Genomic DNA, 20,443 nt, shown 5'->3' with positions numbered 1-20,443 from the left:
GTATTATTTTGATCCTAATGCCAGAGGAACAAAATTGCACTGGAGAGGGTGCAGGGGAGATTCACTAGGGTGTTGCCCATGATGGAGTGTTTCAGTTATGAGGCGAAACAGGATAGACTGAGTTTATTTTCCTTGGATTATTGGCTGCAGGGGGATCTCATAAGAGGTGTAAAAAATTATGAGGGACATAGAAAGGGTAGTCAGTAGGAAACTTTTCCACATAGCAGAGATGTATAAAACTAGAGGGTGTAGGTTTAGCATAAGGAGAAGAGCTTTAGAGGGGATCTAAGGAAGAACTTTTTCACCCAGAGGGTGGTTGGAATCTGGAATGCACTACCTGAGTTGGTGGCGGAGGCAGGTACTTTCACAAGTACTTGATCCGTAGCCTTCCATGCCTTGGTGGTTCGTGCTGTAAAATGGGATTAGTACAAATGGTTACTTGATGGTTAGCATGGACACATTGGGCAAAAGGGCCTGGTTTTGTGGTGTATGGCACCGATATAGGCAAGAGTTTACAAAATAAGCAACTGTCCAGTATAACCACTATTCACACCATCAATATATTTATTTATTTTGTGCAGCGGGCATTCAAAACTGCATCGAGGAGAGATTTTATTGAATTCCAGCCTTGACTCTGATGAATCTATTTTGGAAAAGTTTGCGTTTTCAAATGCACTTTCCTTGTCGGGTGAGACACACATCTTTTGGTTTGGTGATCCTTAATCGTATACTAAATGTTATTGTAAGTGAGATAAACATATAGTCAGTGCATTTATATTACTTTTTCATACTACATTGCCCACGAACCATTTATTTTGACAATCTTTTTCTGAATAAATATTTAGCACAGTTTCCCTTTGAAGATTATGCCATATTTTAAATGAAAATTATTTTGTTATTTGTCCTTTTTGCTATATGGAGAGAAACTATAGCACATCCGTAAAGTGGCTGGGCCCTTTACACTCACTCCCAGTGACGAAGGAATAATAATATGCCTATCTTTAAGAACAGTTTCTCCATGGGGAGACTGGCGCTCAAGATTATGCAGTGCTTGAAGGGTTCCTCAGAACAGGAGCCATCATATCGTCAATCATATGGTGCAGGATTGGAGTCACGTAGGCTAGTGGGGTTAACCCTTAACAGTTTTCTATCCCATAAAGGCATTAATAAACCAATCATGTTAACAAAAGTTTGGCAGCATTGTGGTGGTTTTCTAGGGCTACCCTAAAATTTACCAGATTTGTTGAATTTCTTGTCTCTTGCTGTTTTGCATCTTTAAACTCTTTCCTGTTTTATAAATAGATGAATGTATATTGCATGATACGGAATAATGTTGATACTGTTATAGAACAGTGTCAATGTCAAATCCAGTTCACCATTGGTAATCCCTGGGAATAAGGTAGATTTATTTGCAAATTGCTGAAATAATTTACAATTTTTAATGTTTGTTATGTCTTCATATTTTTTTGTAGTCAAGCTTGCCATTTGGGAGGTGTCACTAGATAACTTTGTTGAATCCATTCAGTTTATTCCTGAGGTGAGTAATGTAACAGTTCTGTGCTTCAGATTGATAAACAGTACAACATGGATTAACATAAAATTAACATAGATAGTAAATATCGAGCAGTTACCTGGGATAATAATACTTGAAGGTGAAAATGTTTTAAGAACATTTCCAAGGTGTATGATGTCTTGATGTTCTTACATGTTATGTTTTAATCCACTGTTCAGATGCTTAAAGCTGGAAAACAAGTGAAACTTTCACGATCTGAAGTTATGCAGAAAATTGGTCAACTATTTGCCTTGAGGTAAAAATCATAAGAAGATGTTTACTCTATTTTAAGCAATAAATAATTGAAGGTTACAAAAAACATTCTGGAACTAACTGTATGACCAGATGTAGCCACAATTTCATGAATTTCAACATTAAGTAATAGTTTCTCATATGGAACTTTTATCAGATGCCTTTCAGTAATCCATACAAGTGACATCTATTGGCATTGCCCTGTCCAAGAAATTTATCCGGTTCATCAAGCATGACTTATCCTTTATGAATCCACACTAGCGCCGTCTGGTCACTGAAATTTTTCAAGACATTCAGTCACTCTGTCCTTTATCACTCTCATAACCTCCTGACAAAAGACGTTAGGGTAGCTGGTCTATGATTTCCTGCTTACCCTCTTTGGATTTCAACAGGGTGGCATGTAGTTTTCTAGTCTTTGGGAAATGTTCTGGAACTGGCAGAACTTTGGTGGATTATAGTTAGGTGATGAGTGGTGTTCTCTCCTCCATCCTTTAAAACTCCAGGAAGAAAAGAAGCCATTTGGAATGAGGGGTTTGTCTGTAATGCAGTTATTTTATTAATTATTGATGAAGTCGACTTTGCTGAGTCCCCATCCCACCTTAATTTCCTGGGATCATCTAGTGTGCTATCCACTTTGTCTGTATAAGTAATGACACAAGGTGACCAATCAGCATAATCGCCATTTCTTTTATTCATTTGCAATATCAAGGTTGTCATTTTTCAAGGGTTCCATACTTATCTTGACTTCCCTTATTTTCCTAATAAAGTGGTAAATTTTTATGTGATGACTTTGATATCTCTTGCAAATATCTTTCCACACACCCTGTTTTTATTTTTGAAGCTCTTATTCATTGCTTTTTCACCTTTTGTTGTTTTTTTTTGTATCTTTGCAGTTGCCAAGGTCTGTTAAAATATTTCTCTTTTAGTTTTGTGCTTCTATATTTCTTTAGTCTGCAGCTTTGTTTTTGAAAAGGTATGCTTTCACCCCTCGGGTATAAAATGATTCTGTATACCCCACCCTCCAAATTATTTTTTGAACACCTTGCACTTATCTTCTGCCACTGCAAAAGATACAAAGAACAACAAAGGTTTGCTCCATTTATCGCGTGGTCAGTTGCTGTCACATTGTGTTGTGCTCAGTCTTGGTGAAATCTATAATTTCATTAGCAGCTTCACTTTTCTCCCTTTAGGATATTATGTTGAACTCAATCATATTATGGTCACTATTAGATAAATGTTAACACAATGTTAGGCTATTAACTAAATCTGGGTGATTGTTCAGTCTAATGTGACCCCTTGTTAGAGAACAATGTTTATGCACTCTACCACTTCACGTCTGCCACCGGGAGATCTAATGTATAACCCCCATTACATTCTTAATGTTGTTTTAATTTTGTAGCACTATTTGCTTTTTAAATAGAAACTGCTTGGTGCAAACTCAACAGCAGATGCTTAAAGATTTTGCCTTCACCTCATAATTTATTAGAAATGTAAGCAAAGGGTTCCCGACATCCAGCTGGAAATAACTGAAGTAGAGCTGGATTCGTTTTTGATGGCGTTGAAGCTTTGCACCCTTTCACTGAAAAATTAGCTGTTAACCTAATGATCATATTACTGACTTTTGTTAGTAAAATCTCCATGAATACCTAGTATTATCAGATTCCTCATTGCAAATTATTCTAAATGCAAGAATACTGTAGTTACATGACAAGTAAGAAGAATTATGACTGCAAGATGCAGAATAACTTCATTGGTGTGTCTAAAGAGATAGAAAGAAATTGTATATAACATGTTATTATATACAATTTTCATGTCACTTTCAGGAGGTCCCTAAGTGCTTTACAGCCAATTAAATACATTGAAGTGTAGTCACAGTTGTAACATTGGAAATGCATCAGACATATTGAATTCAGCAAGCCCCCATGATAAAAGTGATATGATAATGGCCAGAAAATCTGCTTAAGAAATGAAGATTGAGGGATAAGATTCACCAGGATATCAGGGTGACTCCCCTGCTCTTTGAAATAGTGCCATGGTGGACTCCACCTGGAATCCAATCGGGCAACACAAACTTCTGCAGGCCTCCCTCCTCTCAGGCTGAGAATTCTGCCCACTCATGTAGTGTTGTTAAAACTAATGGAAGTCAGTGGCCAGGAGAAAGATCACTAGAGCCTCTTATTTCATCAATTAATTTGGATTGTTTTTAACTGGGTATTTTGTGTGTTTGTGTCTTATAACTTGTTCATGTTTATCACAAACACTTTCAGTAACATTGACAGCTGTTGAGTCTGGGGATGGGACCTCACTGGTGTGTGACAATATACCACACCGATGTGCTGAGAGTTTGGATCCCAGTGGAAAACTGCTCCCACAACCACTTTGGGGAAAAAAACAATGTAGCCTAAGGGCAGGCTGCTGACTATCATGGAGCAGCAAGATTCTCATTATTCTTCATAATAAGGGATAAATTGATGATGGAAGTCCTTTTGATTTGACCTTGAACCAAACATGCTCAGGCAGCACAGGCTTTGGGGATGATTACAGTCCGGGCTGTTATACCATTTATGGCAACTGCCTGTTATCCATACAGCTAAACCTGAGTACCAAGAGCAGTAGAATTGATTGTGTTATGTTTTTCATATGGAAGGAGACTAGAATATGAAAAGGTGTAATTTGAGAAAAATGAAGAACTTTTTATGAAGGGAAAGCATTATTTATTTCAGATTTTTTCTTTACATATTTTCCTATGGATAACTACTAGATTGCTTTGTAAATATTAATGTAAGAAATCGGTGGCATTCTCAGCTCTGATCTACCTTATTACCATAAGTTTATCCCCTTTCAGACATCGTATCAACTTGAGTTCAGATCTCCTGATGACACCCGACTTTTACTGGGACAGAGAGCACCTAGAACAACTCTATGACAAAACCTGCCAGTTTCTAAACATCAACCGGCGAGTAAAGGTGTGTGTTGACCTGAGAAACGAGAAGCTAATTCCCATCAATCTTCGTAGTTGCGTTGAAAGAATAGAGTTAACTCTTTGCTGCCTATGGGAAGGCAAGTCAGAAGTTGGGCTACAACATCATAGTCTCAATTCTCTGACCCACTACTCCTGCGACCGGAGCTTCTTTCCAGTGTTGTACAGTTGTAGAATCTGCCATGATGGCTATGTTTACTTTATGATAAAAGGAGATGGTGGAATTTCTCCATGTCACTTCTAAGTGTCATGATTCTATTTATCTTCATACATATTTTAGAATGCAGGTGTTACTGACAAAGTTCGGTATACACTGCTCATTCTTAATTGAACCACCTCCTTGAATCACTGCAGACCTCCTGATGAAGATACCTTTGGGTTGGGCACTCCGGTGAGGAAGGAATTGTAATATATTTCCAAGTCAGGATGGTGTGTGACTTGGAGGGGAACCTCTTGCTGGTGGAGTTCCCATGCACCTGCTGATAGAAGGAATTTAAATAATGAAGCAGCTGAAAGTGGTTGGGTCTAGGATACTTCCTCAAGGAGCTCCTGCAGTGATGTTCTGGGGCATCCAGCAACCATAACAATCTTGCATTGTTTGAGATGTGACTCCAACCACTGGTGTGTTTTCCTCTTGATGTTCATTGTCTTCACAGTTGGATCTCGCACTCAAATCAAATAAGATAAGATTGCATCTCTTTATTTGTCACATGTACATCAAAACACACAGTGAAATGCGCCCTTTGCGTAGAATGTTCTGTGGGCAGCCCGCAAGTGTCGCCACACTTCTGGTGCCAACATAGCATGCCCACAACTTCCTAACCCATACACCTTTGGAATGTGGGAGGAAACCAGAGCACCCGGAGGAAACCCGCGCAGACACGGGGAAAATGTACAAAATCCTTACAAACAGTGGCCGGGTCGCTGGCACTACAATAGTATTATGCTCACTGCTACACTACCATGCCTGCCCATGTGGTGTACTGCCTTGTGGTGTCAGCTTACCTCTAGGGTTCAGCTCATTGGACCATGTTTGAGCCAAGGCCATGCTGAGGTCTGGAGCCAACTTAACCTAGCCAAACTTAAACTGAGCATCAGTGAGCAGGTTCTTGGAGAGTATTTGCCACTTGCTGATGCTTGAAAATATACTGATTGATTGGTAATTAGTCTAATTGGATCGATCAATCCTGCTTTTCAAAGGGCATATCTAGACAATTTTCTTAAGTGGTGGAACTTGCGTCTATAGTGCATCAGCCAGGATGTTGTCTGGTCTCATAGCCTTGGCTGAATCCATTGCTGTCTGCCACTACTTGATATGACATGGAGTAAACTGAGTTGGTTAAAGGCTGGCTTCTATGATAATGGTCATCCAGGTGGCATTTCTGGCTGAGTATGGCTGCAGATGTTTCAGCCTTAGGCATTCGTATTAGTCCAGGCCTCTGGATTACTCATCCACTGATTTAACCACTATGCTACCACTCATAGTTAGTAACAATGCACATATGGGGATAAGCCATTGATGGTACTGAAAAAGGAGCAACTATGTTCTGGGTAGAATTGGGAAGCAGAGTCATGCAGTTGATGCTATTCAATAGAAAGAATATGAAAACTTATTGGTTATCACTTATTTGTTCCATATTCAGGCAATGCAATGGAATGTGCTGCTGGTAATTCATGTACTAGCCTGGAAAGACAGTGCTAGCCTTGTAGGCAATAAGTTGCCTTTGCAACAGATGGCATCCTCTAAACTGACATGACATCTGAAGAAGTGTGCTTAAGTCATTGTCAGGTAGGTCGCCAGGGTTTTTAGCTGTAGTCAATGGCATAAAAAGTCCAGGAAGTCTTGTTCTTATACACACTGATCTACGCAACAAGTCCTTCATCTGTTACCACTCCAGCATACCACGTTGACATGGGAACCTATCATTCCAATTCATTGTCTTCTTTCCTGAGCTACAGTGATATTTTGTATTGAAAGAATATCTTTTCAAATCATATCATAGATGAGGAGAAACTGCTTTTCCCAGAGAGTAGTGAATCTGTGGAATTCTCTGCACAAGGAAGCAGTGGAGGCCACCTCACTAAATATATTTAAGACACAGTTAGATAGATTTTTGCATTGTAGGGGAATTAGGGCAATGGGCGAAAGGCAGATAGGTGGATCTGAGTCCACGGACAGATCAGCCATGATCTTATTAAATGGCAGAGCAGGCTCGATGGGCCAGATGGCCTACTCCTGCTCCTATTTCTTATCCTTATTAATGCTCCTTTTGTTAAGCTGAATTCTTATTTTTAAAAAAGCTAAATTTAGTGTTTTCATTTTTTGGTACTTTTTGTTTAGACATTTCCCTCTTTGGTTTCTACATAAAATATTCCTGTCGGTTCTGATGCCAAAAACATCAGAAAAATAACCAAAAACTCATGTCACTCCGTACCTGACGTAACCCTGTTGCAAAATTTAGGTGTGTGAATGCAATGCAAAGTATGGTCCTACTGCAGTCGAACCCATGCTGGAGTCGTTCCCATCTAACTCCACTTATGCTTTACAGTCTCGGCATGGTTTTGCCTTGGTTTCCCAATGTAAGAAATCCTTTCTTTCTTTTTCAATCTTTTTATTAAGTTTCAAATTAATTTCGAATTAATATACATAACATTAGTGATTATACACATGGTGCAAAGAGATCAGGATAACAATAATAACAGTTAATATATACACTCACACAGAGTAAAATATATAATCTGAACCTCCCAATCTCTTACTAAGTGAGCATGATACAAAAGAATTTGAAAAGAAATTTAATTATATGAAAAGAGAACCCCCAAATTAGAAAAAATAATAATGAACAAAAGTAAACCAAAAACTTCAAAAAAAAAGGCTGGACTGATATTTCTTTGGTTAAAAAAAAAACATTATCATGTCGTTAGCTCCGCTCCTCTATATTCAAAGGTTATTGAAAGGGATTCGAAAAAGGTCTGGTTATATCATATGGAAATACTGAATAAATGGACTCCAGACTTCCTCAAATTTAAGGGAAGGATCAACAGTACCACTCCTAATTTTTTCTAAGTTTAAACATGTTATAGTTTGAGAAAACCATTGAAATGTGGTAGGGGGTATAGGGTCCTTCCATTTAAATAAAATGGATCTCTTGGCCATTAATGTAACAAAAGCAATCATACGACAAGCAGAAGCAGATAAGTGGCCAGAATCCATTATTGGTAATCCAAAAATTGCAGTAATAGGATGAGGTTGTAAATCAATATTCAATACAGTTGAAATAATATTAAAAATGTCTTTCCAATATTTTTCCAAAAGAGGGCAAGACCAAAACATATGTGTCAGGGAAGCCACCTCTGAATTACATCTGTCACATGTAGGATTTATATGGTGATAAAAATGGGCTAACTTGTCCTTAGACATATGGGTCCTGTGAACCAATGTAAGACATCCTGGGCCTATTCAGGAAGGTACATTCTCTGCCATCAAGTCAAAGTAACCAAAGAAAAGTGATGAATTTTAACTGCAACAACCACTAAAAGATTTCCTGATACTCTTGCTGGGAATAGAAGAGACACTCCAAGTACATCCCAGATTCTGTTTCACAACCAGATACCAGCAGCATTGCTTCTGGCTCTCCTTTTCTTGATTTAAGATTCTTGTGTGGATCCCTGCCCCATGCAAGCAGTGGCTGAATGCAGAATTAACTATCATTTCCAGAGTCTAGAAATAGATTAAAAAAGAAGAAAATCCTGACACCTCAAAGCCTTTCCACTATTTACAAGGCACAAGTCAGGAGTTTGGTGAAATACTCTCCACTCGCCAGGATGAGTGCAGCTCCAGCAACTCTCAAAGCTCAACACAATCCAGTGTCACAAACCAGCAACAAAAGAAACACGCTGAGCATGATTCAGTGTTAAAAACTATTTTATTAATCACTACTTATTGATAATACGTAAAATAAAAGTAAAAATGTTAGTATGTTAGAATTCAAGAATGTTAAACCTCGAACGTTAACCCCAAAACTAAACTCTTCGTGTGTGTGTGTGTGACAAAGTCCAAAACTCCCAGTTCCGGAATGGTTCTTAAAGTTCAGTTCCGCAAGCCATAAGGTGAAACATGAGCAAGGGCTTCTTCAACAACCACCGTTGTCTGAAGATAAGTGTAGATGTAGAAAAACATAGAGAGAGTACATACGAAATCCAAATGTTCCACGATGGAACCCAAACGACACTTCAGTGTTTACTCGGTAGTGACTTCCTCACCCCGAAAAGCATCCGAACCGTGGTCGTCCACACACAAATACCTGTTTCCTTCTACAGGTCAGCAACAAAGTGAACTCCACCGGATTACTTCCAACTTCCATACATGGATTTCAGTGGCAAACACAGTTATTGTTTCTCATCCATCGATAGAGAAAACAAGCAGGCTGGTGTCTCTCTCCCTTCTCTCTCTCTCTTTCTTCTTCTTCTTCAACGTCATTACGTCCTTTATCTTCTATTGACGTAAGCACGCCCCACACACACATACACACACACTCTCTATCTTAAAGGGACTTTCACTGAGTCCGTAACACCAGGACAAAGCAGCCCACTTGATGGGCACCATGTCAACCATCCTAAACATTCACTCCCTCCACCACTGGTGCAGAGCGGCTGCAGTGGTACCATCTACAAAATGTACTGCAGTTAATCACTTAAGCTACTGAGACAGCAGCTTCTAAATCCACAACCCCTACCGCCAAGGACAGGAAAGCACGTGTATGAAAACACCACCACCTGCAGGTTTCCTTCCAAGTTGCACACTATCCTGATTTAGAAATTTGATCTGAAGCCAAATCTCACACACTTAATGTATACACAATATTCAGTTTTAATTTTAAGAGTTTTTTTTAAAGCCTATGTTTACGCCAGCAATCCCAGTCGTATTGAATACTTATTATGGCCTCCTCTACATTGGTGAGACCAAACGCAGAGTAGGTGACCATTTCGCAGAACACCTGTGCTCTGTCCGTAACCGCGACCTGCATCTTCCCGTTGCCAGTCACTTCAACTCCCCCTCCCACACTATCACTGATATGACAGTCCTCGGCCTCCTCCACTGCCTGGAGAATTCCAAGCACAAACTGGTGGAACAGCACCTCATTTTCCATCTTGGAACCTTGCAGCCTAACAGCATGAATATTGAATTCTCCCACTTTAGGTAATCCCCACCCCCCTTCCCCACAAACCCCCACCATGCTTCTTCTCTTCTTCCCTTTCCTAGCCTCTTTTTTTTGTTCCTCCTCTCTCTTCTTACCTTTGACCCATCCCCTGGTGGATCTGATCTCCCCTCTTCCCCCGCACCTGCCTATTACTATCTCTTACCTGCATCTATCTATCACCACCCTGTGCCCACCCCACCTCCCCTCTTTTGTCCACCTATCACTTCTCTGCTTTTCCCTCCTATATATTGGGCTTCCCCTTATCTTCAGTCCTGAAGAAGGGTCCTGACCTGAAACGTTGAATGCCTGCTCTTCTCCACGGATGCTGCCTTGCCTGCTGAATTCCTCCAGCATCATCGTGTTTTTCATATTGGATACTTAGCCCACCTAATTGTTACCAAATAATTACTGAAAATTAACCTTTGTGTATTAACAGTCATCAGGATGCATTGTGCAAAAAAAATGTGAAAATTATAACAAAGATAAAACACTGCATATGCCACAAATCAGGAATAAAAGCATGAAGTAGCCCTTGTGGAGAGAGAGAACCAGAAGTAACAAAAGTAGTAACCTTTCATTAGAACTGGCAGAAGTTAGAGGTTTACGAGTTTCTACATAAGAGCAGAGACGAGAAAAAGGAGGGAGAGGAATGAATCAGGGGAAAGATCTGTGATGGAGTGCAGGGCAGGAATTGCTAAATGTCTAAAGGTACGATGGCACATGGTAGTGGGTTATAAAGAGATAAAAGAATAAAAACGAAGGAATTAGGATTGTTAAGCAAAGCCAAGATGTTGGCTCAATTAAGTTAGAAACATTTACTTTTGAGTTTTTAATTATCATGCTTTATAGTCACATGCTGAAAAGGAAGGATATATTTATTTCTGGGAAAGGTGGAAACAGAACCCTCCAGAATGCTGAGCCTGTGTCTTCCAGTGTTCTGTACAGTGTTTCATCTGTAATGTTAAATACTATATAGCTCTACTCTGATTTAGAATATAAATTGGAACTTGGTTTGAGCTCAGATTAGGCATTTCAATTACCTCATAATTTTCCAGTGATTGATTTTAATGACAGCATTAGGAAATGGGTATGCTGACCTGTTATCTGTACTTGTTATGTGAATAAATTAATGACACTGAAAGGCACTTAAACCCCCAGGACCTGACGGTCTGTATCCTAGGAGTTTGAAAGAGGTGGGTATGGACATAGTGGATGCACCAGTGTACATCTTCCAAAATTCTATGGACTCTAGAACAGTTCCCACAGATTGGAAGGTAGAAAGTGTAACAGTTATTTAAGAAAGAGGGAAGAGAGAAAACAGAGAACTATAGATAATTTATCCTGACGTCACTACCAGGGTGAATACATGAATATATCATTAAGCAATTAGTAGCAGCTTGGAAAATTACAAAAGGATTGTGCAGAGTCAACATGGATTTATGAACGGAAAATCACATTGACAGATCTGTGGAAGTTCTTTGAGGTTGTAGCTAGTGGAATAGATGAGGGCAAACCAACTGATCATTGTGTATTTAAACAAGGAGTAGTGTAATAAAGCTGGGTTTGCTGATAATACAAAGCTAGATGGCATTGTGGACTGTGAGGATGATGCAGAGAGGCTAACCGAGAGGGTGAGGACATTGCAGATGGAATATAACGTGGAAAAAATGTGAGGTTCACCAGGACGGTAGAAGAAATCGCAAGGTGGAGTATTTTTAATAGTGAGAAATTGAAAGTGTTGGTGTTCAGAGGGACCTGGGTATCCTTGCATGTGGATCTTTGGAAATTTATATGCAAGTATAGCAAGTAATTAGGAAGACAAATGGTATATTGGCCTTTATTTCAAGTGGATTTGAGAGATGTCTTGCTCCATTTATACAGAGCCCTGGTGATACCACTTCTGGGATATTGTGTACTGGTCTGGTCTCCCGATCTGAGAAGGATATACTTGCAATGGAGGAAGTCCTGCAAAGTTTTAGCAGATTGTTCCTGGGATGGTGGAAAGACCGAGGACACTGAGAGGTGATCTCGCTGAAATGTACAAGCTTCTTAAAGGGGCTTGGCAAGGAGTTGGCATTTCTCTTGGCTGGGGTATCTTGAACCAGAGGTCACAGTCTCAAAACAAGAGTTGGCCTTTAGGGACAGAGATGAGGAGAAATTTCCTTACCCAGAGAGTTATGAGTCTTTGGAATTCTCTTCCCAAGAAGGCTGTGTAAGCTCAGTTGCTTACGTTTTTGGATATTGAGGAGATCAAAAGATAGGGGGTTAGTGCAGGAATGTGATGCTGGGGTGAAGGATCTTATTGAATGGAGGAGGAAGCATAATAACCCAAATGACATTCTCCTGCTTCTATTTATTATGTTCTCATGTGCTCCTCTTGAGCCAGGAACTGCCTTTGTAAATGCTATCCTCTTGCATGAGACCATGCTGGCATGAAATTATACACAAAGTGAATTAAAGACTCAGTGGCCTGGGTTTTTACTGAGCCTGGCCTGCTGCTGCTCTAGTCTCCAGACGAAGGGTCTCGACCCGAAACGTTGACTGTCCATTTCCCTCCATAGATGCTGCCTGACTTTCTGAGTTCCTCCAGCACTTTTGGTGTTCCTTCAGATTCCAGCATCTGCAGTCTCTTATGTCTCCATTTTGCTGCTCAGTTTCTCCATTGTCCTGCATTTACCTGCTCCAAATCCGCAAGGCCCAACTTGCTGACTGAAAACATCCTGGACCTAATTGGTAAGGCCAGGAGCAGCACCCAACTTAATTGAGTCATGTGATGGGCAAGACAGTCTCTGCTGACAAAACTCATGAGAAATCCACATTCAGAAGCTTTTATAAACTGTTAACATTGAAATGAACACCTTTTTAAAAATTGTCACCTAAAAACACTTTCAGGTAATTACTTATTTTAAGTAATGTTTTTTATGTAAGATAACATACTCTTACTTCTGTAACAACATTAAAAATTCCATCAGGAAGGATGGGTTGAAGGATTCGATGTCAGGTTGAACCTGGTGCAGGTCTGTAGTCACATTACCCAGTACAAATGCTGGGTAACTCCAGCAGATACATGCTCACTGCTGGAGTCCAATGGTGGAGTGTATTGTTAAATTCACTGTTGAGAATCTTCCAGTAAGTTTGAGACAAGCGAGTTTAAATATATTTCTGCCAAAGTTCTGACCTAACTTGCATTTATGAAGGTGAGTGATGGCAGTCCACAGTGGAACTGCCAGCAAGATTTGGCCGACTGTATATGAAATAGTGCCAGACTAACTTACCATTAGACTTGCCTATATACTGTGCTGAATTGCAACTGTAATTCACTTTGGATAGATGAATACAAATTATTTTGAAATAAAATCAGAAAATGCTGGAAAAATTCAGGAGGTCAGGCAGCATCAGTAGAAAGAGAAATAGTTAATGTTTCAGGTCAAACAACTGCTCTTCGCCCTGAAACATTAAATGTTTGTCTTTCTACAAATGCCTCCTGACCTCCTGAGTTTTTCAAGCATTTTCTGATTTCCAGCATCTGCAGTTCTTTTTGATTTGTAAAGTGTTTGACTCCTGCAGGTGATTAATGAAAAGCTACAGCACTGTACAGAACTAACAGACTTGATGCGAAACCACCTAAGTGAGAAACATGGACTGCGCCTCGAGTGGATGATTGTGATCCTCATTTCTATTGAAGTAGGTCATGCAACAGCTGGGACCAATGCTGTTACTCGATGATTCATGCTATAAAATATTCAGATTTCTGCTCAGCAGCAAAAAGTCCAAAATGATTCATTTATTAGACATCTAGACGCAACTACCAGTAAACTGCTAAATATACAGTTGCTGTTTTTTCTTTCTCCAGGGAGGGTTAGTATTGTGCAATGGAAAACATTGACCTTAGACCCCAGTGTCAGCGGCAAGCAATCCCACTTTGAGGGTGTAGCACAAGCCAAACAGAGTTCTTTTCAGTCTGACCCTACAGCGAACCTTTGGACCAAATTCTAAAACACACCCTCAAATGTAGCAATGTGAATGTTCTGTTTCCCACACCAGCTATCCTCCAGGCCGCTCCAGGAATTTGAATTAGTGCCAAATTCTAAGCAGACCCAGGAATAGTTTAAGATGGGCCAAACACATTTCATATACTCTTTCACAATCAAATTTGTCTTTACTGCAGCTTTCAGCATCAGTAAAGAGGTGTTTTTTCATTCTATCATTCTGGACTTATAAATATCTTTGAATTTTGTTTAAAGAACTCATTACATCTTCAGACTATGTTGTACCTTCAGGTTACAAATCAACCATTTGCTCAAGTTAATACATAGACTGATAATCCTTTTGCTTGTTTATGTATGCATAAGACTGTTGCAAATTGCATATTGTCTTTTTACATGTTGCATTGAATTCCCTCTGCAATGGGATTTGCATCTGAACCATTACTGGGGGGAAAAAAGCAAAATACTAAATACTCCCACACTTATAGTATGCTTCTCCATGGGGGGTGGGGTTAAACAAAATGGTACTATAACCTTAAAGAGGCCCTTATAAATCATAAATAATTTAATTCCTGAAAAGAGGCACAAGTCTGCTCAAATCACAGAGTGGTGATATCTGGATTGCAGATTATGTAAATGAGCAAGTGAAGACAACACACTCTTGATTTTCCAGCCATAAAAATTGATGGCTTAGGCTGTTGTTCACAAACTTAAATTTAATTCATGTGAGCATATTTTTAATGTTATTAGTCATATTAAATTGTAAAACTATCGAGGGACTACATTCCTCTTAGATTGAATCTCAGCATGATGCAGTGGAAGAGTGAACAAATATAAGATAAGATATCTTTATTAGTCACGTACATCGAAATACACAGTGAAATGCATCTTTTGCGTAGAGTGTTCTGGGGGCAGCCCGTAAGTGGCGCCAATATAGCACACTCACAACTTCCTAACCCGTATATCTTTGGAATGTGGGAGGAAACCAGAGCACCTGGAGGAAACCCACACAGACACAGGGAGAAAGTACAAACTCCATACATACAGTGGCCGGAATTGAACCCGGGTCACTGGCATTGTAATAGCATTACACTATCCGAGATTCACAGTCCCAACAGGGAGTTATTTATTCAGCGGTCAGTGAATTGAAGAATACAGGATTTCTCTGATCCTTTCTCCCTTTAAGTATGGCATTTCCACTGGGAATTGATGGTTGAAAATAACTGCAGTAACCTGGTAGGTGTGTTTTAATCACTGTGTTGAATTAAATTGCCACAATCAGCAAAAAATCAAGGACAAGCAGAAATTGAGGCCCTTTCCACTTTATTTTCCAGAACCTTAAGGGGGCATAGCACCTCAGGTTCAATGCACTCCTGGGTTTTTCCTTTATAAATTTAAAAACATCTTGATTAAGTTAAAGTTCAAAATACCAATTTTAATTGTTTCTTAATACCAGTATAAATGTACAGTGGGATATAACAAACCTCTCCTAATTGATGCTCTTGAGTACTGTTTGTCAATACAGTGTAAAAGCTTAGAGGTGTAGTGACAAGTCTATATTAACCTGTACACTGTCAAGCAGGTTATTGAATACAATATTGTTTTCACAACATATTATCCCAGTGAAAGATTAGAGCAGATTCAGTTATTGCTAAGTCAGTGGAAATTATCTTTACTCCTAAGAACTATTCAGAACTAATGAACCAGTTTCTAATATCTCTTAGTGGAATGTGTATAGATTTATTTAGTAAGTGATAGGGTCATTGAAATTAAATACAAACACTGAAGTCATCACTTCAAAAGAATTGAAGCTGTAGAGTCCTTTTGTGACTTCCAATTTGCAACTGGCACTTGAAATTTATGTGCAACAAAAGGGTTAGGTTATTTGTACCGTCAAATCTGCACCCTCAATTTATTCGGCATGGAAGTTCTTTGGGCTAGAAATTCTACAGCACCTGAAAAGTGCTATTGTATGGAGTCCTACTCCAGTTTTGTGTGAGGCTCCCTTGTAATGTATGTGATAAAACCAGGCAAACATAGTTAAAGGAAACAGAGACATTTCCTCCGCTGGTTTGTACTATTGTAGAGCTGGCAGAGAATATAGTGAGGAGAGAGGGAGGAACTGGATTGGGAGGATCAGATATGAAGTCAGTAGAGGGGGATAATTCAATTTTGTCAGTGTTCCCAGGGACTGGGATAACCAGTGTTGAAATCATAGGAAGGATTGAGGTGTTGGGACGTTGGGTAGCGTTGTAATGCAAGGGGTGGAATTGGGTGTCTGGGTATTGGTTTCAGAAAGGATTGGGATGTCATAGTTGCTGGGACAAGCAGTGGAGTGTTGTGGCACCTAATCATTGGACAGCAGGCAACTGAGCTGGGATTCAAGCAGTGTCGGGGGGTAAGGGCACTTACAACAGCCAGGATTGGTGTGGGTGGAAAAGAGAACAAAGGGCAAGTCTTGCAGGTAGGTCCTCGTCAAAGGTTAGACCCATTTAACTAATGTGGGAACAGGTCTCAGTTCTTCAAATCGGGCTCACTTTGATGAGAATGGTGCATGCTGATAGTGAGCATCATGTACTGTAGTAAATTCTTTGCCAGTGTCATCAAAACATGATTATGTGTTATTTCACATTATTGCATGTACGCAGGGACTTCTGTGTGCATTTGCATCATATTCCTATATTTGTTTCTTTCTAAATAAGGAAGTGCCCTTTCTTAAAAGCCTCAACTAATGTTTCTTCTGTGATCAGTTTCAGAATCCCAGTCATTAATAGACACAGGGCACAAGGAAAAGATTTGGATATGAAGCCTTCGTAGAGAAAAGGCTTAAAGCAGTCACTGGTGTCACTACTGAGTTGTGAGGAAAGTCTTACGACATTGACTTCACTTCTAAGTAGCGCCATTCATTAATGATAAGGTGTTCTGTGAGATCCTGAAGACATGAAAGGTGCTTATGTTTAAATGATTCTCAGCTTTTAGGGGATGCCAATAGGGAAAAAAAACACGTGAAGCTATTTAAGATATAGAAACAAAGACTAAGCCATGATAAGAGCAGAATCAAAAACAAAAACAGTGAAATTCAGGAATCCTTAATACAGAAGGTGAGAAGCACGTGGAATTGGCTTCTAGGTGAAGTAGTAGCAGCAAAACTCTGCAATTATTGAAGAAACAAATGGATCCCACAATGGAGGCTCCCAACATGTTTCTAAATGAATGAGTTAGGATGGCCAAAGTGCCCCTCTCATCATTTATCTACCTTGTGTAATGAGTTGCACAAACAACATGATTTTGTAGGATTTTATGATGTTTTGAATTACTCAATACTGCCAATCTTTTTCTTTCCCCAGGTATTATTTGAACTTGCACGTGTTATTTTCTAAAACTGATCGGCAGTAGTTTGGAAGAGAGCGGCGAGAGACCATAACTTCAAGTGGGGCATGAAGAACATCCTCCAGAAGGCTTCTGTACTCATCGCTACATCCTGAGGAACGTCTACATTTTGTGCAGTTCAATCCCCATCAAAACTATACTGTTTATTCTCACAACCACACAGCATTTATAATTGATTTTTAATTTTCAGTTAGTGGTACATTTGATTTTGTTTCATTGTGGAATATCTATATATACAGGCAACCCCCTGCATTACTTTTTTCACACACATTCTGTAATGGAATAAAATTTGCTCTGAAATTTTTGGATGGTGCATTCTAGAAGAGCAAGTTTTCATCACCTGAAAGGCCATAGCACAGGGGTTGCCTGAAATGGGAAAACTGGTGTAATTAATGTTTTTCTTTAAAATCATGCTGGATCAAAGACTGAATAAATTTGAATCTATAGTAGCTTCTTACCTCATATGTTTGGGACTGGTATATTGGAAGAAAGGCATTTTCTGGGTCTGTTACAGATGTGAAAACAGGGTAGCTAATAGACCACACCTTGAGGCAGATGTCCATGTTATTTAAGATTTTGGAATGTTGCTGCACTCAAAGCTGACGTAAGTGCTGTTCACATAATTTAACAAGTATTTGAATATTGTTCGAATCATCAGTAAAATCACTTGGAAGCAAATCCTGAATCAACATGAATTATTTATTTTAACAGAAAATATATCAGAATTGACATTATTTAAATCAAAACACTAATTTATTACACATTTTTCTTCAGCCAATCTGAAATATGACAAACTGTATACATTACAGGATATTTGATGACTTTTTACTTATTTGTTTATAATACTTCCTGTAATAGAATTGCTATCAAACCAAGAACATATGTTGCAGTGCAAACAGCTTTAAGCTTGAATTTGAACTACTGGATAATACTATTTTTTCCCCATGAAAAATAAATGATTGAATTAAGCTGGACCATATTCCGCGCAACTATCCTGAAGACAAACCTGGAAATAAACGAACACACAACATTGCCGTGCTTGTATCTGAAGAGTTGCTCATCAATCTTCGATGAACGTGTCATGCTTGATAGGCGTGATCATGACTATAAGACAAACTGTCAAAAGCTATAAAGAAAGCCCACTACAACTCACATGCAACTGAGAGGCATCATTGATTTTCCTTTGGTTCAGAACTTATTTGGAAGTAAAGTTTTTCTGCATTGGAATTATTAAAAGTACTTGGCACGTTTGCTTGGGATACAAAAAAATTGAGAAACTTGCACTGTGTTCACCTTTTCTTCTATAAAACTTTCTGTGCCATCTCTCCCAATGCTAAATTCCAAAAAGGAGTTCACTATTCCTGGTGAAATTATAATATCAGGGCCAGGGTTAGAGAGGGCTTCTGTAAACTTAAATGTTGTGAAGGTATCAGGTTGATAATTCACATTTAAAGAATCTCCATCATTGTTAATCTTTCTTGTCTTAAAGGTGCGGAAAGCTGTGATGTCATAAAATCAGAAAACGTTGGAGTAGCTCAGCAGAAGAGATTGCATCTGTGAAGAGAAACAGGTTGATGACCTTGCATCAGTTCTAATGAAGTCATCAAGCTGAGACATTAAATCTTGCTTCTCTTTCCACAGATGCTGCCTGATCTGCTGAGTATCTCAAGATTTTCTATTTTTATTTTGGATTTCCAGCATTTTGCAGGGTTTTCCATTCTCTTTTTGATTACTGTATTCTATTGTGATATTGCACAATTAATTCGATGATTTATTTGCTTTGACTGTGGCTGTTCACATTGCATTCCAAAACTATATTTTGTACTCAATAACTGGAAATTTCCCTGCATATTAAATCATTACGACTCTGACATGTTCTCTGACTTGATTCTATGTGGAGTTTGCACGGTCTCCCTGTGATCGTGTGGGTTCCCCCTGGGTGGTTTGTTTCCTCCAAAGATGTGCGGGTTGGTAGGTAAGTTGCCCCTAGCATCTGGGGAAGGTGATGAGAAATGGAATTAGTGTAGGAATGGTGAAAACAGATGCCGGACGGTTGGCACAGACGTGGTGGGCCAAAGGTCTGTTTCCATGCTGTACAACTCTAGGATCAATAAGGATAGAAGACCTTGGAGAGGTTTATAAAATCATGAGTGGTGTAGATAAGGCAGATAGTCACAGTCTTTTTCCCTGGGTAAGGGAAACTAGAGGGCATAGGTTTAAGGCGAGGCGGGAAAGATTTAAAAGGGACCCAAAGGGCAAGTTTTTCACACACAAGTTGGTGGGTATATGGAACGAGCTGCCAGAGGTGGGTACAATTACAAAGTTTAAAAAAACATTTGGACAGGTATGCGGAGAGGAAAGGTTTAGTGGGGTCTGGGCCCTATGCAGACAAATGGGACGAGCTCAGGTAGGCACAATGGACAGCATGAATAAGTCGGGCTGAAGGGCCTGTTTCTGTGCTGTATAACTCTATAGCCATAGAGAAGGATAAGTATGGATCTTGCAGGAGAGTATTACATTGGAGCAGGGCAAATTACAAGAGTATAAGGCAGGAACTAAGGAGAGTTAATTGGGAACAGTTTTTGGGCAAATCCACATCTGACATGTGGAGGGTGTTTAAAGACCAACTGCAGAGAGTACAGGATGGTGTATGTTCCATAAGAAGGAAGGACAAGGATGGCAGAGTAAGGAACATTGAATATCAAGGGAGGTGGTGAATTTAGTCAAAAAGGAAAAGGAAGCATATGTAAGGTTTAGGAAGCTAAAAATCAAATGGAGCCCTTGAGGATTATAAAGAAGCTAAAAAAGTACTCAAGGGGAATTAGGAGAGCCAGGAGAGGCCATGAAAAGTCCTTGGTGAGTAAGATTAAAGAGAATCCCAAGGCATTCTATACATGCATCAAGAGCAAGAGGATAACTAAGGAGAGGGTAGGACCATTCAGGGATAAAGGAGGGAACATACACTTGGAGGCGGAGGATGTGGGCAAGGTCCTAAATGAGTACTTTGCATTGATATTTACCAAGGAGAAGGGATAGATCCCGGATTATTGAGAGAGGCAAGAGATGAGATTGCTGGGGCCTT

The 20,443-nt window shown here is 39.5% G+C and overlaps 1 protein-coding gene across 3 annotated transcripts in view; it reads left to right on the top strand.

The window, feature by feature from the left end:
* Positions 1–19,232, top strand: part of rmnd1 (required for meiotic nuclear division 1 homolog) — a 67,460-nt gene extending 48,228 nt beyond the window's left edge. For all 3 annotated transcript variants that reach the window (XM_052012400.1, XM_052012402.1, XM_052012401.1), the window contains 6 exons: positions 582–688; positions 1,473–1,537; positions 1,732–1,808; positions 4,650–4,770; positions 13,553–13,669; positions 17,319–19,232. In XM_052012400.1, coding sequence (XP_051868360.1) covers positions 582–688; positions 1,473–1,537; positions 1,732–1,808; positions 4,650–4,770; positions 13,553–13,669; positions 17,319–17,351 — 520 coding nt within the window. In that variant the 3' untranslated portion in view covers positions 17,352–19,232. The remainder of the gene's footprint in view (positions 1–581; positions 689–1,472; positions 1,538–1,731; positions 1,809–4,649; positions 4,771–13,552; positions 13,670–17,318) is intronic.
* The last annotated feature ends 1,211 nt before the right edge of the window (positions 19,233–20,443 follow it).

Source organism: Pristis pectinata, chromosome 3 (assembly GCF_009764475.1).
Source record: "Pristis pectinata isolate sPriPec2 chromosome 3, sPriPec2.1.pri, whole genome shotgun sequence".
Taxonomy (NCBI): domain Eukaryota; kingdom Metazoa; phylum Chordata; class Chondrichthyes; order Rhinopristiformes; family Pristidae; genus Pristis; species Pristis pectinata.
The sequence above is the reverse complement of the archived record's forward strand: the minus strand, read 5'-3'. Positions and strand labels throughout refer to the sequence as shown.